Genomic DNA, 20,665 nt, shown 5'->3' with positions numbered 1-20,665 from the left:
CTCTCCTGTCTCCTAGCTCCTCCATCTTCTACGTTCTCTCCTCTCTCTCCGGCTCTTCCCTCCCTGTCTTTTCTCCCCTCTGTCTCTCTCCTCTCTGGCTCTTCCTCTCTCCCCTCCTCTCCGTAACGCAGTGGGCCAGGGCAAAGGCCTCCCTTTGCGGGGATGCACGTGTTACCTTGCATCGTTGTCCTCTGGGCTTGAGTCCCGGGCCTTGGCGTTGAAAGCTCGCAGTTCACAGTGCTCTTCCTCTCAGAACCTAGCCATCTTTGAAGATGTCCCTTTTAATTTGGAGTTGCGTCTGGGAGCTGTCTTCCTGAAACTAAAGCACATAATATATAGAATGTCCAGTTTTGCATCTTGGATCTTATATGGTTACAGACTTATAAATAAATGCGCTGGGAGGTGTGCAAGTGTATACAAGTGCGTAACTTTATCCCGCTCTTGAGTGAATCTTTCTAATATGACCAAGGACACAAATTTCCCCCAGGATCTGATGTTAATAGGTATTCCTGTTTGACCCAAAGGGCTGCCATATTATTTCCTCCTTTCCAAACTGGTTTAAAGCTCTAGTTCAGATTATATCCACTTGCACACCCATGTTTTTAACCAGGCTCACAAAACAGTAAACACTGGGCCTACTTCTGGACAGACTTACAGAACAAAACACCAGGAACACAAGCAGGATGGCTACTTTGTACAAACCAGTTCCACCTGTTTTCTAGAGTAAGGGCACTCACTGAATGACTGTCCACATCAGTATCAGCTCTGGGGTCAGAGCCAGGGAGGTAAGGAACAAATCACACCTCTGCCAAAGGAAATGGAGATCCCCCCCCCCACAATCTACTTCAGACATCCAGAGGTCAGCCGTGGTTTCTATGGAAGAATGCCCGGCCCCTTCTGAGTCATAGCTAGGTGATTCCATTTAGGTCAAGAGACAGTGGTAATCAGCTTTGTTGTCTCACAATTACGAGTAGGTTTAAATTAGAAAAGTTAATGTGCTCAGGGAAGCAAGCAAGCATGCATGCACACACGTGCGCACACACACATGCACAGATAGAGTAGTAACCCCATGTCATCCTAGGACTGATACACCTTTTCCCCATGAGGAGTCAAAAGAAGACAGACAGACAGACCCTCCCCCTCCCCCCTCCCATGGCCTGGGGAGATACTTGAATTTTTCCAGCGTTGCCGCACATACTCATTATGGTGAGCTTTGCTTCTTACAACGTCGTGACTGTTTCCCAGAGAGCCTTGTTGGATGGGTTCGCCATTCCACAGATACCCAAGGTCTTCTCCTCACGTCTCCGTGCAGGCCGCTGTGAACACCACGCTTGTGTTTCCCAGCATGCCCCTCTACCGCGAATGAGTGGCTTTTGCCTATCAATTGTCATTGGGACATTTACCTCTTAGGAATTTCAAGATGCTTGCTTTCTGCTCCTCTTCTGAGGTTTCTCTCATACGCGGACGGAGGGGTTCTGGTGGAGTTGAGCGGTGGCAGCAACCTATGAAAAACGTTAAGATATTAAAAATGTATTTTACATTCTGGCAACCTGCCTTTGCTTACACGCCATTATCCATTATTAATTATGTCAGCAAATATGTATCTTCTCATGTTGTTTGTTCTGCATATCACTGAGAATTGAGGAAAAAATCAAAAAGCTCCATGAGGAGCAACCTCCCGCATAGCCCTCTATTGGTCTGCTCACACCACCGTAACAAAACACCAGGGTAGGAGCTATAGCTATTATGTTTGCACTATTCTGGAGATTGGGACTCCAGGTAGCCAGGTGAGGGCTTCTTCCTGGCCCGATTCCTCCCTGCGTCCTCACGTGGGGGAGAGAGAAGGCTGGCGCTACCTATATCCCTCTTGCAACCCCAGTCATCTCTCAAACCCTGTCTCCAAATAACACCATTAGCCTCAACAGCTGAATTACACCTTGATGTAAGGCCGCCATTTGAAAAGAGAAAAAGGAAAAAAGGGAAAGAGAAAAAGATACCTTGAAGGAAGAACTTCAGTGTCATTTTCTATGCTCAGTCATGCACACGAGTGTGTCTGTGGATTCACGGAAGCCACAGCAGAGCATTCGATCCTCGTGGGGTCAGGTCCTAAAGGTGAAGGGTGACAGAGGTGACTTACCTCGGAAGTTCCTACCTCTGCTGTGCACCGGACATGGCGGGCGAAGGCTCAGGACCGAAATGTTGTCAGAGATGCACAGCCAGCCCTTCCTCCTCTCATTCGCTTCTCTGAAGCTCGGCGTCAGATGGTAGGGACTTGGTTTTCATTGATGCGTCGGTTGCGGGTTTGATGGCTGCCGCTGTACGGAATTCATAAAACACGGTGTAAGCGGCACAACCTTGCATCCATCAAAACCTGCACGGTCCTACTTTTGGGCAAGGAGTCGGACTTCCACTGGTTTCTGTAATTGAAGGCCTAAATGAATTCCCAGCTTCCCGTTGCCTCTGCCCAATGTAGGAAATGTCACGTGGACTAAGCCGGGCTGGGAGGAAGTGTGCAGACGGGTTCGCGGGGTTATAGACACATGGAGTGGGCTATCTCTCCTTCCCTCCCTTGCTGGTCACCGCCTCCAGGGCGGCTTCTTGGGATATTTTCTGCTAGTGTTGGGATCAAGGCACACAAGGGTGACCTCTCAGCTTGAGACAAAAATGTAAAAGGTGTAAAAGACACCTCTGTGTAATCCAGGTATGTCATTCTTTAAGCAATTTGATAAAGGCCCCAGTTAGTAGAAAAAGATCCATGATGAACAAAAACATCAAGATATCTCGTAAGACAGGATGGTCGTTATCATTCACATGTATTCACCCGCCCCTTTGGAGATTTAGGGTCCAATATAACTCAGCACAACAAGTCTTTATGTAATCTTTCATACTACGGTTATCACTTCCCACTCCCCCCCCTTAGAAAATGGCATTAAACATGAAAACGTGATGTACTGGCTGGGCTTGATGGCTTATGTCTGTAATTGTAGGCACCAAGAAAGGATCTCAGTTTGAGGCCAGTCAGGTGAAAAGCCTCGTATCACTCAACCAAAAGTTGGGCTCAGTGGTTCATGCCTGTCAGCACCATTAATAGGAGGCTCAAAGCCCAGGCCTAGAGAGAGAGGTCTGTGGTTCACATGGTTCAGGACTCCCAAGCTCCAATACCAGAACTAGGAAAAAAATGGTAAGACTTACCTTGATTATTACAATGTTGGAGTTCCCGCCCAATGCTGCAAAGTCCTAATTGGCCATACGTACCTTAATCTTACACTTGAAATGACGAGGTGATCTTTTTATGCTTTTTTTTTTTTTCTCATGAGGGCATTTTAAACACCGAGAGGTTAAGGGCCTTATCTGAGATCACTTGCGTTCTCTGGGTCCTTGAAGAATGCCTCACGCCCCCCAGTGTAGACACAGCGGCACACTGGGATCCTGGCGCTGGCTGGCAGGGCAGAGCAGAGCGTGTGCCCCCCAGGATCCAGTGCTTCTGGACGGGACCGTGCTGGGCTGGAGCACTGCCTTCATCTCCCCTCCTTGGCCTCTTGCCTATCTGTTCTATCTGGGCAGGGCTTGGCCACTCTTGGCTCTAGAGGTCATGTGGTCTCTTGCCACGACACATCTAGCCACCGGTATAGATGGGAATAGGGCTGGCTGTGTTCTAATAAAACTTTATTGACAAAAAACTATCTGTGGGCCAGATTTAGCTGACCCGGCAGATGTTCACCGACATCTGTCCCAGCCCCTTACTCTTACTTGACTTGGCTTCTTAAGACGCAAAAAGGAGACTTCTCTTGGATGTGAATAGTGGGCAACTTCTGCATTCCAATCATTTCATCACATTACACAACAAAGGGTGTCAGGTTGCTACATAAAAAGGGACATATTAAAGGAAGATACTGACTCTGATCAAGATGAATTGTATTCATACACTGCTTTGTTAAATGGCAACTCTTTTGTACAACTATTTACAGATAATTTACAAAAAAAAAAATGAGACAACAATTTGGCCTAGACACAATGAACCAATCCTTAGTTTGCTCACACAATGAGAAATTCAGTGTGGCAGTTTTATTCTGGTACAAAAGACCTGCCTCAGTTTCCTGGGACAAAAATGATGAATCCTTCCCCACAACCCCATTTGCTTCCCAAGACCTCACAGCCTCTTACCTTCCCCAGACCTCCGACAGTCCTGGCTGGACCAAAGTAAACTCTTCAGAACTGGATCCTTCCAATCAGAGAACCAGGAGTTGGAGGCATGACCCAGTTGGTAGAGCGCTAGCCAATGAGTGAAGGAGGCAGGCACGGGGTTCAAGTCCCGGGTCTTGGACCCATGGGGAAAAGAAAAGCAATCAGCAACCTGAGGAACAGTCGGTGCTGCTACCTGCCCACAATCTCCAGGCCAGCGTCAATGCAGACACTTGCCCAGGCTCCCACGATCATTTTCTCTGTAGTAATTCCCTCCTCCCTTCCATCACTTCAGCACTCCTTTGGTTGGAAAGAGAGTTGGAAATGCCTAGCTTCACATCTTTACAGAATTCAGGTGACATTCTAGCTCCTAGAGAAGACAGACAGACAGACACACACACACACAGACACACACACAGTGTCTTCACCTAGCCCGTGTGGAGGGCGCTGCTTAGACAAGCCAGGCCTTTCAGGATAGCGTTTCCCAGGTGCCAACAGTTTCATTGGACATGTCCAGGTGCGAGGTGCAACCCAATGGGAAACTCAGCCCCTGCCCCCACGGCCGCTTGAGTCCCCCTTAGGAATGAAGTATTACTGCTGCTACCATTGGGTGGCATTCTAGAGAGACTCGCCCAGCCGCCAAGGGCTCTCTGTGCTGAGTCCTCAGACACTCACCATGTGTGGGGCTCTGCCTGGTACCATGTTCCCAGCACGTGGACATGCGGCTCACTCCGTGAGCAAAAGCTGGGCCCAGCGCTCTGGCCGCCCCCACCCACCGTGAGCCCCCAGCCCACCCCCATCCCTTTTGACGCACTCTTCCTGCCTTGACTTCCTGGGGGTCTAGCACACACTGATTTATTCATCACTTTACAGTGTGTGTGTGTGTGTGTGTGTGTATATATACATTACAACAGTCCTCAAATATAGCATATTTCCCAACTTTTGTGTCAGCACATGGGAATTTAATGAAATGATGGGTTTCTTTGTGACATTTTCATACCTATTATATATCTATATAGATATATATTGAACAGTTCTGTTGACCGGGTGCTGGTGGCTCACACCTGTAATCCCAGCTAACCAGGAGGCTGAGATCTGAGGATCCTGGCCCAAAGCCGCTCAGGCAGGGAAGTCCATGAGACTGATTCTTATCTCCCATGAACCACCAGAAAACCAGAAGTGGCGCTGTAGCTCAGAGTGGTAGAGGGCTCAGGGACAGTGCCCAGGCCCCATGAGAGACAAAAAAATGAAAAGTTCAACCATGTTAAATGGTTAGATTTCATATACATGCATATTTTTCATATAATTTTTCACATATACATACATAACATAGTTTGATTATGTCAATGATGGATTTTTTTTGGGTCCAGTTGTGGGGCCTGAACTCTGGGCCTGAGCACTGTCCCTCAGCTCTTCAGCTCAAGGCGAGCACTCTACCACTTGAGCCACAGCGCCACTTCTGGCTTTTTTCTTTTTTGCTTATGTGGTACTAAGGAATCGAACCCAGGGCCTCGTGCATGCAAGGCAAGCGCTCTACCACTGAGCCACCTTCCCAGCCCCTCAATGATGGATTTTATTGTGACATTTTCATAGATATGTGATAGCTAACTATATTTTACAATAGTTTCATCATGTTAAATGATAAATTTCATATATATTCAGATACTTTTTCTTATATACTTTTAACAAAATTTATGTCTGTGCTGGACGTCACTGATATTTCCACATACAAATATGAGACATATGATAACATGTATATGAAATATATACATATATATGTATAAACATAGCTTGATTATCTCCACCTCCCATTATACCTCTGATTTATTACCAAGTAAGTTGTAAGTTGGTTTTGCTGGCTCTGACATGAACTCTTTCATCTTACCTGGATGACACTGTTTGGAACAGGTTTATTTGTGTTTTCAACCTCCCCAACTTCTCCATTCATGTCTAGTTACTTTGAGTCAGAATCATCGCCCACTTTGCTATTGCTTTTATTTTTTCTTTCTTTCCAGGAAATAACAGCTAGTTGTTCCCTCACCCTTTAAAGTCTTTTTTTATCTTTTTTTTTTTTTTTTGTCGGCTGCGCTCTACCACTTGAGCCACAGCGCCACTTCAGTTTTCTGGGGGTTCACTGGAGATAAGAGTCTCCCGGACTTTCCTGCCCAGGCTGGCTTTGAACCACAATCTTTATACCTCAGCCTCCTGCGTAGCTAGGATTTTAGGGGTGAGCCACCAGTATGGGGCACCTTTAAAGTCTTTTAAAGGGAACTTTCTGCAAGGAAACTTCTCCCAAGTGCCTACTGTCTCTATTTCTCTTGGCACTATATCTTTTTTCAATTAAATTCCATGCAGATCAGAGAGGTTCTCATTGTTTTTTTGAGATGGAGGTCTTGGCTCTGTATTAAAAACAAAAACAACAAAAAACTTCCAATTGCAAAGACTACCATCCCGTGGGATGCCCCGGAACATCTTATTTGTCTTGATATTTCTGTCACAGAAATACGTATGACAGATAAGGAGTCACTCGAGGATGTGTTTGCTTTGTTTGAGACAGATATTAAAACAATAAACTCTGCCGTCCTGGGACTGGCTGCGCGCACAGCCAGAGCGCAAGGCGGAGGCGCCATGCTTCTGAGGAGCAGCCCTGCAGTTGTTCCTCGGGAATTCCCTGGGAACGCGGGGGCCCTGTAACAGCATTGACAGAAAGTGCTTTGCCATGCTTTACCTTTTAAGAGGACCAGCCTACTGCTACCACTCCTGCATTAAGTCCCGTACCATGCCCCCAACATAGACTAGAGAGGAATCCTTCAATTGTTTGAAAATCTTTTTGGAAGGATTGTTCTTTTCTAAGCACTTGGGTTCCCCAAACTACTGTGGGTCCAAAATGGAAGGGGGGGTAGGGGGAAGCACCATTCTACTGGCGTATGCACACTGCACCAGTACTGGAGCCTGAACTCAGGGCCTGGGTGTTGTCTCTCGGAGCTTTGCTTGCTCAAGGCTAGTATTCTGCTACTTGAGCCCACAGCTTCACTTCTAGCTTTTTAACTGGTTAATTGGAGATGGAGAGTCTCACAGACTTTTCTGCCCGGGCTAGCTTCGAACCTCAGTCCTCAGGTCTCGGTCTCCTGAGTAGTTAGGATTACAGGCATGAGCTATGGTAGCACCTCTGCTTTGCTCTGGTGGTTTTTGAAAGTACACCAAAGAAATCAGACTGGACCTCCCTGGGCATTTCCAAATGACTCCCTTCTTCTGGCAGGTTGCACCTGAATCAGATGGCCCCTACCTGTCCCACAGGTGTGCTTTGGGTGTTGATCAAAGGATACATATTCTGATTTTTTCTTGACTAAATGGTATTGCTCTGAAGCAGATGACCCTAACATCAACAGATCATCCTGACAGTAATGGCTTCGAGTAACATGAATAAAACCTTTGTATCATGTCCCCCACCACTCAGAAAGCCTTGTGTTCTAGAATTGCAGCAGCCCCATAGAACCCTGGGAAATTCGGCCCAGCGTCAGGAAGCCAATTTCTCTCACTTGCTCTGTTTCCTTCCTGGAGAGGCAATTCACCCGGCTTGCTACTTCAGCCAGCTGTTAGATAGATCATGAATGATTTAACAATTGAACCTTCACTGGGTATATGCACTTGATAAAGTAATTATTTATATAAATTATTTGGTTCCTTTTCTTTTCTTTTTTTTGCCTGTGGCTGCCTGGGAAAGAGAAAAATAAAAAACAACCAAGTTGATAGTGGTACAGATTTTTGTCCAACTAATAGATCACGGCAAACTGCTCCATGTAAATTAGAATAGATACCAGCATTGCGGGGCTCCATCTGTCTTTAGAGTGCTTTCAGACAACAGAAAGGACTTTTGTAAATGGTTTCTTCAGTCCTGCCAAAGTTAAACACTGCAAGATTGAGATTCATTCTCCTTTAGCTGAATGAAATGTTACGAATTTTTTTTCTTTTTGCCTGGAGGTGTATTGTCAATATCTGCGTGCAGACACCTCACAAATACCTCTTCTGCATGAGAAAGCATGCCAGTACACATCTTAGCATTCACCTAGGGGTCCGCTTGAGTCATCCAACCATTTGTAATGTGGAAGAGGGGAGACATTAATAGCTAACTTCCAGAGGTAAGAAGGGGCCATGGGGCAGCCAGCTAAAAACCAATGCTGAGAGCCAGGTGGCCAGTGGCTCACGCCTGTCATCCTAGCTACTCAGGAGGCTGAGATCTGAGGATCGTCATGGTTCGAAACCAGCCTGGGAGAGAAAAGTCTATGAGACTCTTATCTCCAATTAAACACCAGAAAGCCAGAAGTGGAGCTGGGGATTAAGTGGTAGAGTGCTAGCTCTGAGCAAAAACAAAGCAAAACCAAACCTCAGAGGTAGTGCCCAGGCCCTGGGTTCAAGCCCCAGGACCATCTTCCCTGACACCTCCCCCTCCGAACACACAACACACACACACACACCACACACACACTCTCTCCCTCCCCCCTCTCCTGTCCACACTTAGAATTATGAAGAATATTCCCATGCATGAATAATGTGGGTAGGTTCTGCTGTTCATTAGGGGGGGAAACAATATATAATATGTAGCCAAAGCTACCTTTAAATACTGTCTTTTCCTGCCTGAGTCCACTACATGCTGGGGATATGGACGCACTCGGCCATGTCTGGCTAATTTTTGGTTGTGTTGTTTTTAACTTAGGAAGCCTTTATACTCTTGGGAGACACTGACCCTGCTTTCCACAGAATATTCCTGTATGTAAACTTCACGTCGTTTTCTATGCTATTTTTCCTCTAGCTGTCTTATTTCTGTCAAGCAAGGGGCTTCCATCAAACCCAGAGTCAAAACTGAGCATGATATTAACAATTGATGGCATGTTATAGAAGAGCAGTGTCTCCCTGCCCCACATTATAAAAGTTTTCTCCCCTTAAGTTGTCCCAGACTTTCAAACAAGGGTCCTATTCCAACCTTCCCAGTGGAACTGAGTCACGCCAAGCACCCAGTAAAATACCCAATGCACTGCTAGAGCTGTGACCTCACGAGCAGCCTGCCGAGGTCGCCCCGGCCGCCAGTGCTGGGAGAGCCCACAACCCCCGCCCTGTTCCGGGGCAGGGGATGATATAGGACACCCCCTGGGTTGCATCCAGGTGTGAAGAAGAATCCCCGGCGGGAAAGGGAAGCCGCTGGCCTTCAGACTCATGTCAGTGCGGTTCTCTCTGGCAGGAAGGGAGTCCGGCATTCGCAGGGATCCTGAAGCCTCAGAACCTCAATAGAGCACGGAAGAAACGGTGCCTCTTCCCCCCGCCCCCATGACTGCCAGTCCCACAGAAAGACACACTGAGAGCTGGGAGGTGTGGATCACCATATTCCTCTGTGAACTCACCCAGCCGGTGATTGGTGGGGGGGATACAGGGGAGTCTGGCACTGTGGGATGTAGTATGCAGATAGGAAAGAGCACAGGCCAGAGAAGGGAAGTTGGATTGGGAGAGAAGAGGAGAAAGATACTCTCACAGGGTGAGTTTGAGGATGGAGTAAATCACAGGCTCTAGACTCAGGTAGCTTAGATCATACACACACACACACACACACACACACAAAGCATTATCATATATTATGCATTAATATATTAATATATTATGCTCCATTCCACCTCCAGGAAAACAAAAGCAGCCATACTTTGTGGTTCATGTGGTCTTGTGTACGGTCAGTAGGTTAGGCTTTGTCTCTGCTGATTACCAGTTAAAGGAATATTAGCTATTATCCATTCATTGACTCCTTATCTCTGATCATGGCGTCTGGGAAGCTGGAGGTGGTTGCTAAATGGAATTGGATCTTTGTGTGGTGGCCTGAGAGGTGGGCAAATGATGTGTAGAATTCCTCATGCCTGAGAGCAGCTGCCGCCACCCAGAGTTTGTCTTGCAACATGGTGCCTACATAGACAAGCCTCTGGTGACTCTTCCAAGTTCGGGGGCTGTGCCCTGGAGTGGTGAGTTTGCCCAAGGACACACTCAGTATGTGTTTCAGTGCGTCGCTGGTGGCTAGGTCTTCTTGTGCTAGTTGGAGCCTGAGATGCAGGAGATAGGGTGTCTGCCGCACAGAAGCTTGTATAGTGAGCTGGTGACAAATGAGATGGTAAAGAAAATGATCAGTGTGTGTGGGGGGGAGGAATGTCCCAACAGGGTACTGATGCTCACAATGAGGGGGTAGGGGTCAGGGAATAGAAAGGAAGATGAGAAAGTCAAGCCCCAGAATGAGATGATGTCACAAACCGAGATGCGCACTAGCTACAGGAATGAATCTACTGCCATGTTTAGTAGATGGGACAAAAGAGAAACAAACCCCACCCAACCCAACCACAAGACTGGAGAAAAACGAGATGTTTTCGTCTCTTTCCATCTTATTCTCCAAGTCTAGCTGAAGTACAGTACTCAGATTAATAAAATTCGCCTTGGCCGTCGGGCCAGGGCCGCGGCGCACGCTCTCCCCCTCTCCTCCCCACCCCCCACTTAAAAAAAAAAGTACGTTCCTCCCCAGGTTCAAATCCTTGCCAATTCCTTCAGCACACTGTAATCAGACCAGTAACAGCCTAGCAACTTCTGGCTCATTTGGATTTGACTAAAACTTTTGTACCATGACGTTATGTAAAGAGATTCAATTATGGTGCGCAGTGTTTTGTGAGTAACTACCGCCCATAAAAAGTTAATTAATCAGGGATGTGTCAATTTCCTCGTGCCATGTCAATTTGCTGCAAGGTAATTAATCACTAATCACCCACCAAGCAGCAGGCCGAGGGACCATCCACGAGGCCATTTCATTGTCTTTCCTCTAAGCAAGTGGCATGCATGGCCGGGAAGAAAGGCATCTCGCCTTGCACAATATTTTTATCGACTCTTCTGCATGTGGTACCCAGCTCCAGCACCAAGCAGCTGCAGTGCAAATGGAATATGAATATATTAAAAGAAACAAACGAGCGGAGATTTATAGGACGTGGCGTTTCTGCTATGCCAGTTTTGAGATTAAACCAAGGAAATGAACAGTGAAAAATTACTCTTCCATGTGGAGAGTAGTGATTAGACTTGTACATTAATTAGAAATTTTTGTTTTCCTATTCAATGCATTTCAAATGAGCATGTCCTATAAGGAAATGTTTGTCCAAAACGTAGATTTATTCACTCCTAAACAGCAGTTATTTAATATCAACATGCATTTTTTTTTATCATGAACAAGAGTTGATCCCAAATGTGTTCTGAGAATTAATATAAGTGAATCTGAGAACCAGAGATTCTGCAAATTAAGTGGCTGTTCTCTTTGTAAATGAAAGAATGAAAAGCTCCCTCTCCTTTTCTTCCCCCGCCAAACCCTGTAATTACTAGATTTAAAAAAAAAGAAAGCCTTTCCTTTCTCTTCTGACCCAGAACTTAATATTCCCTATCATATTAAACTTTCTATTTAATGCCATTTTAAGAGACTAAGTCACAGGTGAACCCTATGGTGTCTTCATTTTGGAAACAGAAGCAAACCAGTGTTGCCATTTGGGAAAAAAAAAATCAGCACCTTTGACTTCTCATGGAGGTATTTACTATCCAGGGCAGCTGATGTTTGAAAGGCTGTATCTGGCTATTTAACTCACCTCCACAGTTACCTAGCAGGCCATCTCTGAATGTATGACTCAGTACGAGGAGTAAGACTTCTCATGAGGATGGGGGAGGGGGGGTGTCTCCTACAGATCCCACAACCCTGCTATTGAAAACACAAATATACCCCCCAAACTATGCAACGTAACCTCCTATAAATTACCCACAGAGCATCCCCCGAATGAGCACAGATAACTCTGAAGACAGAAGACACGGTGTCCTGTGGGGTGGAAGGCAGGAGAGGATGGAACAAAGGCAGAGCCCTGCCATCTCTTCGGACGGCACACCTTTACAGGGGCATCTGGCAGTTGCCGGCGAATTCCGGCCCGCACGCAAATGCAGAGAATAATTGCCCATTAAATCGCTTGTATATTTTTATGGCTTTGATGCAGGACCGGCTCTCCCTCCCCTCCCCCTCCCCTGTGGGGGGATGGCATCTGCTATTTCCTGTGTCTCTCCTGGAGCTCTAAAACTTTAATATGCAGTTTATAACCCTCAAGTCTCTTTTCTGCTGGTGCTGTGGTGCCTTCTCTTGGGATTTCCGGGCTGGCGAAATGATCTCATTTGTGTTTATTTTCGAAGGTAAGCACCATGTTCATAAAAGACGCGGAGGGGGAGACGAGGCAGGAGACACTGTAAATACACCGAGCGTGGAGCCCCCTCCCCCTGCACTGGAGCTGGGGGGGGGGAGGGATTGTCAGGAAGGGGAGACAGGCAGGAAGCGGTTGACACTTGGGTGAATGGCCCATTTGGCTGGTTAATCCACCCACAAGTCTCCTACTTCACAATGGTGATCTGCGTGGCTGCTTGAGCTACACGACATACCTCTTGCGACCTGCCTGAGCTCTTTATTTCACTGGATTTCCAGAGCAGAGAACTCCCTTCTTTCCAAGGATGAGGCAGGGGAGGTTACACTCACCTCCCTCAATTGTGCTCTGGTGTAATCTAGCTGATAGGTAGGAGCCGGTAGGAGCCAGTGGGCTGCGAAGTGGTAAGTTTAACAAGATCACAAGAATCCTACGTGGTGTTTTTTTGTTTGTTTGTTTTTATTTTTTTCTTCCCCTTTGGAAGCTCCTATCCCATTTTCTTTGAGAGGAATTCAATTGTAGCTTAGGAGCCGAGTCCAATTTCCGTGGCAGTGATATCTGATTTCTCACTCTGATTCATGCTGGATCGAGGTTAAGAAAGAACCTACTGTAGGTTTTCCCTCGTCTCCTTCACCCAGAAGCGAAGGATTTATATGGCACCCATGACATCTAGCATGCCACCGAGTGGCAGGTTATTAAGATGTTTTCTTTCAGGAAAGAAGAAGGGGGGGTGGGGGCCGGTAACACAGGTCCTGGGGCGTGAGGTAAGTATCACCCACGTCTGACCACACATACATGTATGAAAATGTCCTGACAATCTCCACTCATTTTTGTTGGCTGTGGATTGCTTTTTATTTTTGTACAAATCCTGGCATCTGTACTAAGGGCCTGGGTGCTGTCCCTGAGCTTTTTGTCCCTCAAGGCTAGCAACTCTACCACTTGAGCCACACCTCCACTTTTGGCTTTTTAGTGGTTAATTGGAGATAAGAGTCTCGTAGACTTGTCTTCCTGGGCTGGCTTTGAACCACAGTCTTCAGATCTTAGCCTCCTGAGTAGCTAGGATTCCAGGCATGAGCTACCAGTGTCTGGCTGGAATCCCATTACTTTCCATAATTTATCTGCACTAATAAAAATACGACCAAAGAAAGATGTTTTCTATGTGGTTGAAGGATAGAACCATTGATTTGGGGCCTCGTTTGATCTGTATCCGCATCATCATCATCATCATCTGCACAGGTGAAATTGCCTCAAATGAACATTTCATCATGGTCCAGCCTTTGCAGAGAGTCAGGAAGAAAGATGGCCCTCCTGCCCTGCCCTGTGGAGTCTAACGGGGGTTTGTCACACAGCTGTGGTGCTTTTTCCGCCCTTGAAAGTGACCATTTGTCTTGGAAGCGCGCTGTCCTTAAACCAGCCATTGGGGAGAAATTCCTCTAACGCAGAAGGAGGCAAGCATGGATGAGATGGGGATCATAAACGGTTGCTTGCGTGCTTCTTGTGGCACGTGACGGGAGTGCTGAGCAGGGGCGGACCCTGTCTGTGGCTGTGTGCAGGGAACGGTGTCATTGAACAGCTTTCTGAGGGAACTGTCAGGAAGCTCCTCCAGGCCCTGGCAGTGAGTGTGAATTACAGGAGTCCAGGGTGCTGACCATTGGCGGGCCCAGTCTCGTTGTGTCCGTGCCGGCCTGCCTTCCGTTGGCCTGGCATGGAGTCTGTGCCTCGTGGTGTTTTTCTGGGCCGCTCTAGCACCTCCGAGGATGGAGGCAGAACTGGTCTGTCCAGCCATCCTGACAGATCAGCCGCACCTCTCGTGTGCAGTTTATCTGCACAGCCACATCAGCTGCTCTGTACCCACCGCTGGAGTTAGGGAGGGTGGGGCTGTTCTCTCCCCCCCCCACCGGCAGGAAGGAGACGGGCGCTGGTTAGCAGCGACGCAGTGAGCAGGGGTCGGGTATGCGACACAAGGTTAGGGCCAGGCACATCTCTGAATCGAATTGCATTGCAGATAGAGAACCCCGCCTGCATGGCCTTCCATTCGGACCAGGGAAGAGCCCTTCCCTGTCAGGCCTGCCATACCAGGAAAGCCTTTTGCAGAGAAACCTTGTTTTTGTTTTTTAAAAAAGGATGAAAATGAAGAAAGGGAGGAAGGAAGGGAACAAAGGAGGAATGGAAAAGGAAGAAGGGAGAGAGGGAGGAAAGAAGGAAGAAGGGAGGGGAAGGGAGGGAAAGGAGGAGGGCAGGAGAGAAAGAAGGAAGGAGGGAGGGAGGGAGGGAGATGACAGAAGAGGAAAGGAGAGAAGAACAGAAGAAGAAAGGAGGGAGGGAGGGAAAGAATACTCACTGGTTGTGGTGAGTAACGAGAGACTTCACAAAGCTGACCCCTGGGCCAGTTCTACAATGACTACAGAACAAAACCCTCCAGAGTCTCCATCTAGACTACTGTGCCCCTGCCCCGCTGTGTCCACGAACCTCTGGCCTAAGGCAGGATCTGCAGAAGCTCTGTCTTGCTCAAGGGTATTTGGCCTCCCCCAAGGCAACTTTAGTGCCAGGAGTTTCTCTGTCAAGTTGTATTCCCTGAACGGAATAAGAATTCTTTTCATGCACCCTGCTTGCATGGGGCCCCTCCAAAGGCTTGTCTGAGCACGTCTAAATAATCCCATACTGCCGGGTGTGGACCCGCAGCCAGGAGGGCACAAAATGGACGCTTGGCTCTCCATGCTGACCCCGCCTCCCCGCTCCCCGCCCGCCCCCTGCTCCTGCACTCTGTCACGGAGCTGCTGTTTCTTGCTCCATCTCAATGTCTAAATCCTCCAAGATGGATTGTAAAAGCTGCTTGTCGCTGAGAGGGATCTTGTCTCGCCCCCATGGCACCGGAGCTGGCGATAATGAATGGGTCAGCATAATTACCGGGCTCCTTCACGCAGGCAGCCAGCTGCTCGGCCAGATTGTGTGTTTCTCATGCTCTGTCTTCCAAAATCTGGGGAGTTCTTGGGCAAACTTAATGTTTGAGTTGTGGCAAGGCAGGCCCGGCGTTAAGGCCATCCCCATCTCTTTGTGTCTTGGTCTTGAAGCAAGTGCCTGTAATCCCAGTGCCCCTGGGCTTTGGTCATTGTCAGGGAGTTGCTGTTTTCCTCCACAGAGGCAAACCACCTCGCTACAATTTCAAACAATTTCAAAAAGCCATCCAGATAACTCAGGTGCTGGGGCTGGTGAGTTAAACAGAACTGGCCTGGTTTGTCATTAACAGCGACAATAGTTGTTTTTGCTTTTTAGTTCAAAATAACCTGCGTGGACTGCTGGGTTACAGGCAGAGGGATGGAGGCGGTCAGGCTTGCGTCTGAGATCCAATAGCATTTGAGCACAATTGTGGGAGGGGTAGATGCTATGACAACTGTAGAGCATACGTGTTACATCCCTAGGATCACAGGCCATAGGTCTTCAAGGTCAAAGGCCCCATTCCAGCACATCTAGCGGTGTGGAGGGGGAGCAGACGCTGCAGGAGCACGCCCTTCTGTCTCTTCCCCATCAGATCACACACCGTGAGCTGTGGGCATGCTCTCCATCCTCGGCCGCATCATCCTAAGACAGCATCCCTGGGTTCCAGGTCATGACCTTGGGGTGCCATCTTGCTTCTGAAGGTGTAGTAGGAAGGGGGTCAAGACCTCTCTTGACACTCCAGATGCGGGATGGAGGCCACTGTAGCACAGCCTGGACCCCGACCACCCTATGGGAGGCTAGGTACTCCGTGGGAGGCTGGGAGAGGGAGTAGAGGGTGGGTTGGTGACTTGGGGTACCCATGTTAAAGATTCCTTTCCTCTCCCATGGTCTTTCTGAGCCTTTTCTCAGGCAACTGCTAGCATGAGGGAATAGTTGTGTGGACATGTCTCTACTAAATGTGTATACGTGCCAAAGGACCAGTTGGTAGCTGTGTGAGCGTGCGTACGGCGGGGGTCACGGGCATGCGTTCACAGTTGTGCTATGGACACGTGACACCTGTGGAGTGTGTGTTCAGGCGCATACACAGAAATACGCGTCTGTGTGAAGGAACAGGAAGTGTCTTTGCTCTTAGAGCACTGAGATGCGCCGGGGTGGATTGTCTGACCTACCTTGCATTTAAAAAACCACGACGACCGATGATGACGACATTAAGGTGGTGCAGTGATTTTGCTTTCTCCTCTTCTGAGGAGGTCTCGGTGGATGTCTGCCATCTTCCCCCATCACCTCCAAGGCGGAGGGATCACCTTCTTACTCATCTTCATCAGAACCCATTGGGGATGGGGTGGGGGCCCAGGCCTGGGGTGTGTGTGTCTGAGGGTGGCTTAGGCTCTGGGCCACACGCTCGAGCACGCACGGGAAGCCTGTGGGGGTCTCATGGTCCTTCGCTGTTGTTCTCTCCTCTTCTTGCTCCGCAGTGCCCGGCTTCCCGTACCCGGCTGCCACCGCTGCTGCAGCCTACCGCGGGGCGCACCTGCGAGGCCGCGGCCGCGCCGTGTACAACACCTTCCGGGCCGCGGCGCCCCCACCCCCGATCCCGGCCTACGGCGGGTAAGTAGCCTCCCCCCACACACACAGTGGGGACGGGTGCCCTCTCCCCTTGCACCCCCCCCCAGGAAGCACGCAGTGTTTGCTAGTGGAAGCGCATGGTGGTTTTGGGTTTGGGGTTTTGTTTAGATGGTTTTTCTTTTTCCCTTTCTTGTGGACGGCCCTCCCCAGGCCCACCCCGCCCCAGCATGCCGCCCCCTTCCTTCCCGTGTTGCGCCTGCAGCGGTTTAAGCACCTTGCAGAGGATTGAAAAATGAATGTAATTTGTCCTGCCATGGTTGGTGCCTTTAAGCGTTCTGGCGTGTCACATGTGGTTATGTAAATTCTCTTTGAGACTGAATGCCGGAGAACAAGAGGAATGGTTACAGCCAGAGATGTGTTCCTGGTGATCGCAAACATCTGGTTATTAAGGAGGTTGGACCGCATTCACACACACACACACACACACACACACACACGTGTGTACATGTGTGAGCACCTTGAATTCAGAGGTGTGTCAGGTTTCCCGTAGGTGAAAATCACGAGGGTGTACTTTCTCCCTTCCCCCAAAGACATCGTGTACTGCCAAGCTTCTAAAACCTCTGCCCGAGAGAGAGTTCAAGCGGCGGTGTCAAAGGCAAACCAATCAAGAGACCGGTGACATGGGAATGAATTGGCTCTTTGGTTGCCTTTTCCAAAAAACAAAACCAAAATGGCACATGGGTGTCTCCCTTCTTTCCCTACGGAGGAAATGCACATCAGTCACAGTGCTCCTTGCGGCCTGCGGGGTCTTCTGTATGGGCCTTGCTACTGGTGCATGGAGAGCAGTGAACAGTGCAGAATGTCAGAGAACAGGAGAGACAGATCGTGGAGGGCAATCCTGAAATAGTACGCTCTGTCTTCCCCCTTCGGTTGGGGGTCTTCTGGGGCCGGGGAGGCAGCGGAGGATGACATGAGGGTAGTTGATGATATGGGGACAGTTGCGATGTCCACAGGAATTATCGGTGGCCTCAGTGGGGCGGGGGAAGCGCTGGCACAAATGGGGGTAGGGCCGGGGAAGCTGCAGAGCGCCCTGCAGTCCACCCCCCCAGTTGTGTGGAAAATTCTGGTGTCTGGGTAAATCCAGCCAGACCCAGGCCATTCTAGCGGGCGCTTTCACATGCCCTTCTGCTCTGTAGCCAGAACGTGGCTGTGCTCAGAGCTGTGTGGAGAGGGGTAGATGCACTTTCTTAAAAGCTTTTATATGCTGCTTATAAATCTTTTAGAAAACAAAGCTGACTTGGCCTACACCCTCTATTATACAGAGGGTGGAGGGAAATACTTCTGTTTCCATTATTCATGTATAATCTCACCCCTTCCAAAATAAAACAACTGAAGTGCCTGGAAAAATAAAGATATGCCAATCCAGATGGAGCGTAGCAAGAAATGAAGTTAGAGCATCGTGGAAGGAAAATAGAGGCAATGGAATAAGACGGTGTCCATCAAGAGTTTGGGGTAAATCACTAGAGTTGGTTCAGCTCAAGAAGCTCATAGTAGAGAAAGTAACAGAAAGTAGGAAAAAAAATGGATTGGTCCGACATTCTCCAATACACTTGCATACTCTTAGCCTTATATATCTGGTGAGGTTACAAAAGAAACCCTTGATTGTATGGTCTTTATCTCATCTTCTCAATATCAAGCCTGTTTTTAGAAGTCCAGGATGTTTCTTAAAAACAAAAACTACATTGCCTTCTAGGCTCATGTAATTGCTAAAGCAAGAATCATACACCATAAATGCAAAATTGCACATTTTTATACTACATTATGTTGTCTGAAAATCGTTATCTTATCTCAGAACAGGATAATTGTAGCTTTTTGGTATATGTACAGCCCCAGTCAGTACTCACTACTGTATGGAACAGAAAAGAAAATAATAACATAAAATTATACGACTTATCCTCACATGAACAATGTATAAAAATCTCTCTCACCCTAACACACCTGCTATAAAATTGAAATTTACTAACTTATAATGAATGCGCTCTTTACTGGGAATAACCATGCATAACTAATTAATGCCATGTTTGCCTGGAGAGACACAGACATTTCCAAATGGTGTTGGAGGGAGAGGGAGAGGGAGAGGGAGAAGGAGGGAGAGGGAGAGAGAGGGAGAGAGAGGGAGAGAGGGGGGAAAGAGAGAGAGACTCTACTTGGGGTTGTTTGCAAATGTCACATTCCACTGATCTTCACAAGCATTCTGTTAGAATCAGGCCTCTTTGCTGGTTAGTATTATGTATGGCTGGAATCCTAAAACCACACTAGAATTCTCAGCAGGAAGCTAGTAGAGGAGCAGAAAGACATTTCTATGACTGCTGTAAGACTATAAGAGCCAAGTTCTGGTTAAAAGGAAGCCACTTTCCTAAGCATTGCACCAAACCGCTGACTGCCTGATGCGCTGACATGACATGGAAATCCCAACTGAGGACTCTGGAAAGACTGCCATTGTGAATGACAGAGACTTGGGAATGAGCCAGAAAGTGGTGTCTGTGCGCATTTTGTAGACTTAGAAAAACACAAAGGAAAAGCCTGGTTAGTTTGCCTGCAGATACATAGATACATCGATACATAGATACATAGATGGATGGATGGATGGATGGATGGATGGGTGGGTGGATGGATGGACGGATGGACCGGTGGATGGGTAGATGGGTGGATGGATATAGATAGATGATTGAATGGATGGATGGGTGGATATAGATGATTGGATGGATGGATGGATGGATGGATGGATGGATGGGTGGGTGGGTGGGTGGATGGGTGGATGGATGGATGGATGGATGGATGTAGATAGATAGATGATTGGATGGATGCATGGATGGGTGGATGGATAGATAGATATAGATGACTGAATGGATGGATGGGTGGATATAGATAGATGATTGGATGGATGGATGGTAGATGGATGGATAGATATAGATGATTGGATAGATGGATGGGTGGATATAGATAGATGATTGGATGGATGGGTAGATGGGTGAGTGGATGGATGGATGGGTGGGTGGGTGGGTGGGTGGATGGATGGATGGATGGATGGATGGATGTAGATAGATAATTGGATGGATGGATGGGTGGATAGATATAGCTGATTGGATGGATGGGTGGATATAGATAGATGATTGGATGGATGGATGGGTGGATGGATGGGTGGATGGATGGATAGATATAGATGATTGAATGGATGGATGGGTGGATATAGATAGATAGATGATTAGATGGATGGATGGGTGGATGGATGGGTGGATGGATGGATATAGATAGATGATTGAATGGATAGAAAGATATTAGATGGATAGTGCCATACTGTCCTCAAGAGGAGAGTGCAGAATGAACCCACCTCCACCTGGCTGACAGAGAAGGAGGAGGAGGAGCCATGTGAGGCTCCACTTTAATGAGGTCCATCACACAGTGCGTTTAGTTTAGTGGACTGTGGCTACTCTTGAGGAGGCTGCTGCTGATGATTGACTTTTCATAAACAGCGCATGCTCTTTTCTCTCTCAGTACCCTCTTGGGGCCAGGCTGAGCATATGGGCAGGTCTGGTTCTCTTCCTTTACAAACCGTTTGCCTCAGTACTGAGGGACACCTGAAGTTCCCAGACATCCTTCCTCCCACCCCACCCCCACCCCCGCACACAAGCACATGCTACCCTCCCATTCAGAGAGCTGGTTTGTGCACAGAAAGCGGTTCCACT

General features: G+C 48.1%; 1 protein-coding gene across 9 annotated transcripts in view; it reads left to right on the top strand.

The window, feature by feature from the left end:
- Nucleotides 1-20,665, top strand: part of Rbfox1 (RNA binding protein, fox-1 homolog (C. elegans) 1) — a 268,086-nt gene that overhangs the window by 206,259 nt on the left and 41,162 nt on the right. For all 9 annotated transcript variants that reach the window (XM_013011366.1, XM_013011363.1, XM_013011364.1 and 6 more), the window contains one exon: nt 16,829-16,961. In XM_013011366.1, the coding sequence (XP_012866820.1) occupies nt 16,829-16,961 (133 nt within the window). The remainder of the gene's footprint in view (nt 1-16,828; nt 16,962-20,665) is intronic.

The sequence above is a fragment of the Dipodomys ordii genome, unplaced genomic scaffold (genome assembly GCF_000151885.1).
Source record: "Dipodomys ordii isolate 6190 unplaced genomic scaffold, Dord_2.0 Scaffold14, whole genome shotgun sequence".
NCBI classification, from domain to species: Eukaryota; Metazoa; Chordata; class Mammalia; order Rodentia; family Heteromyidae; genus Dipodomys; species Dipodomys ordii.
This window is presented reverse-complemented; position numbering and strand designations above follow the sequence as displayed.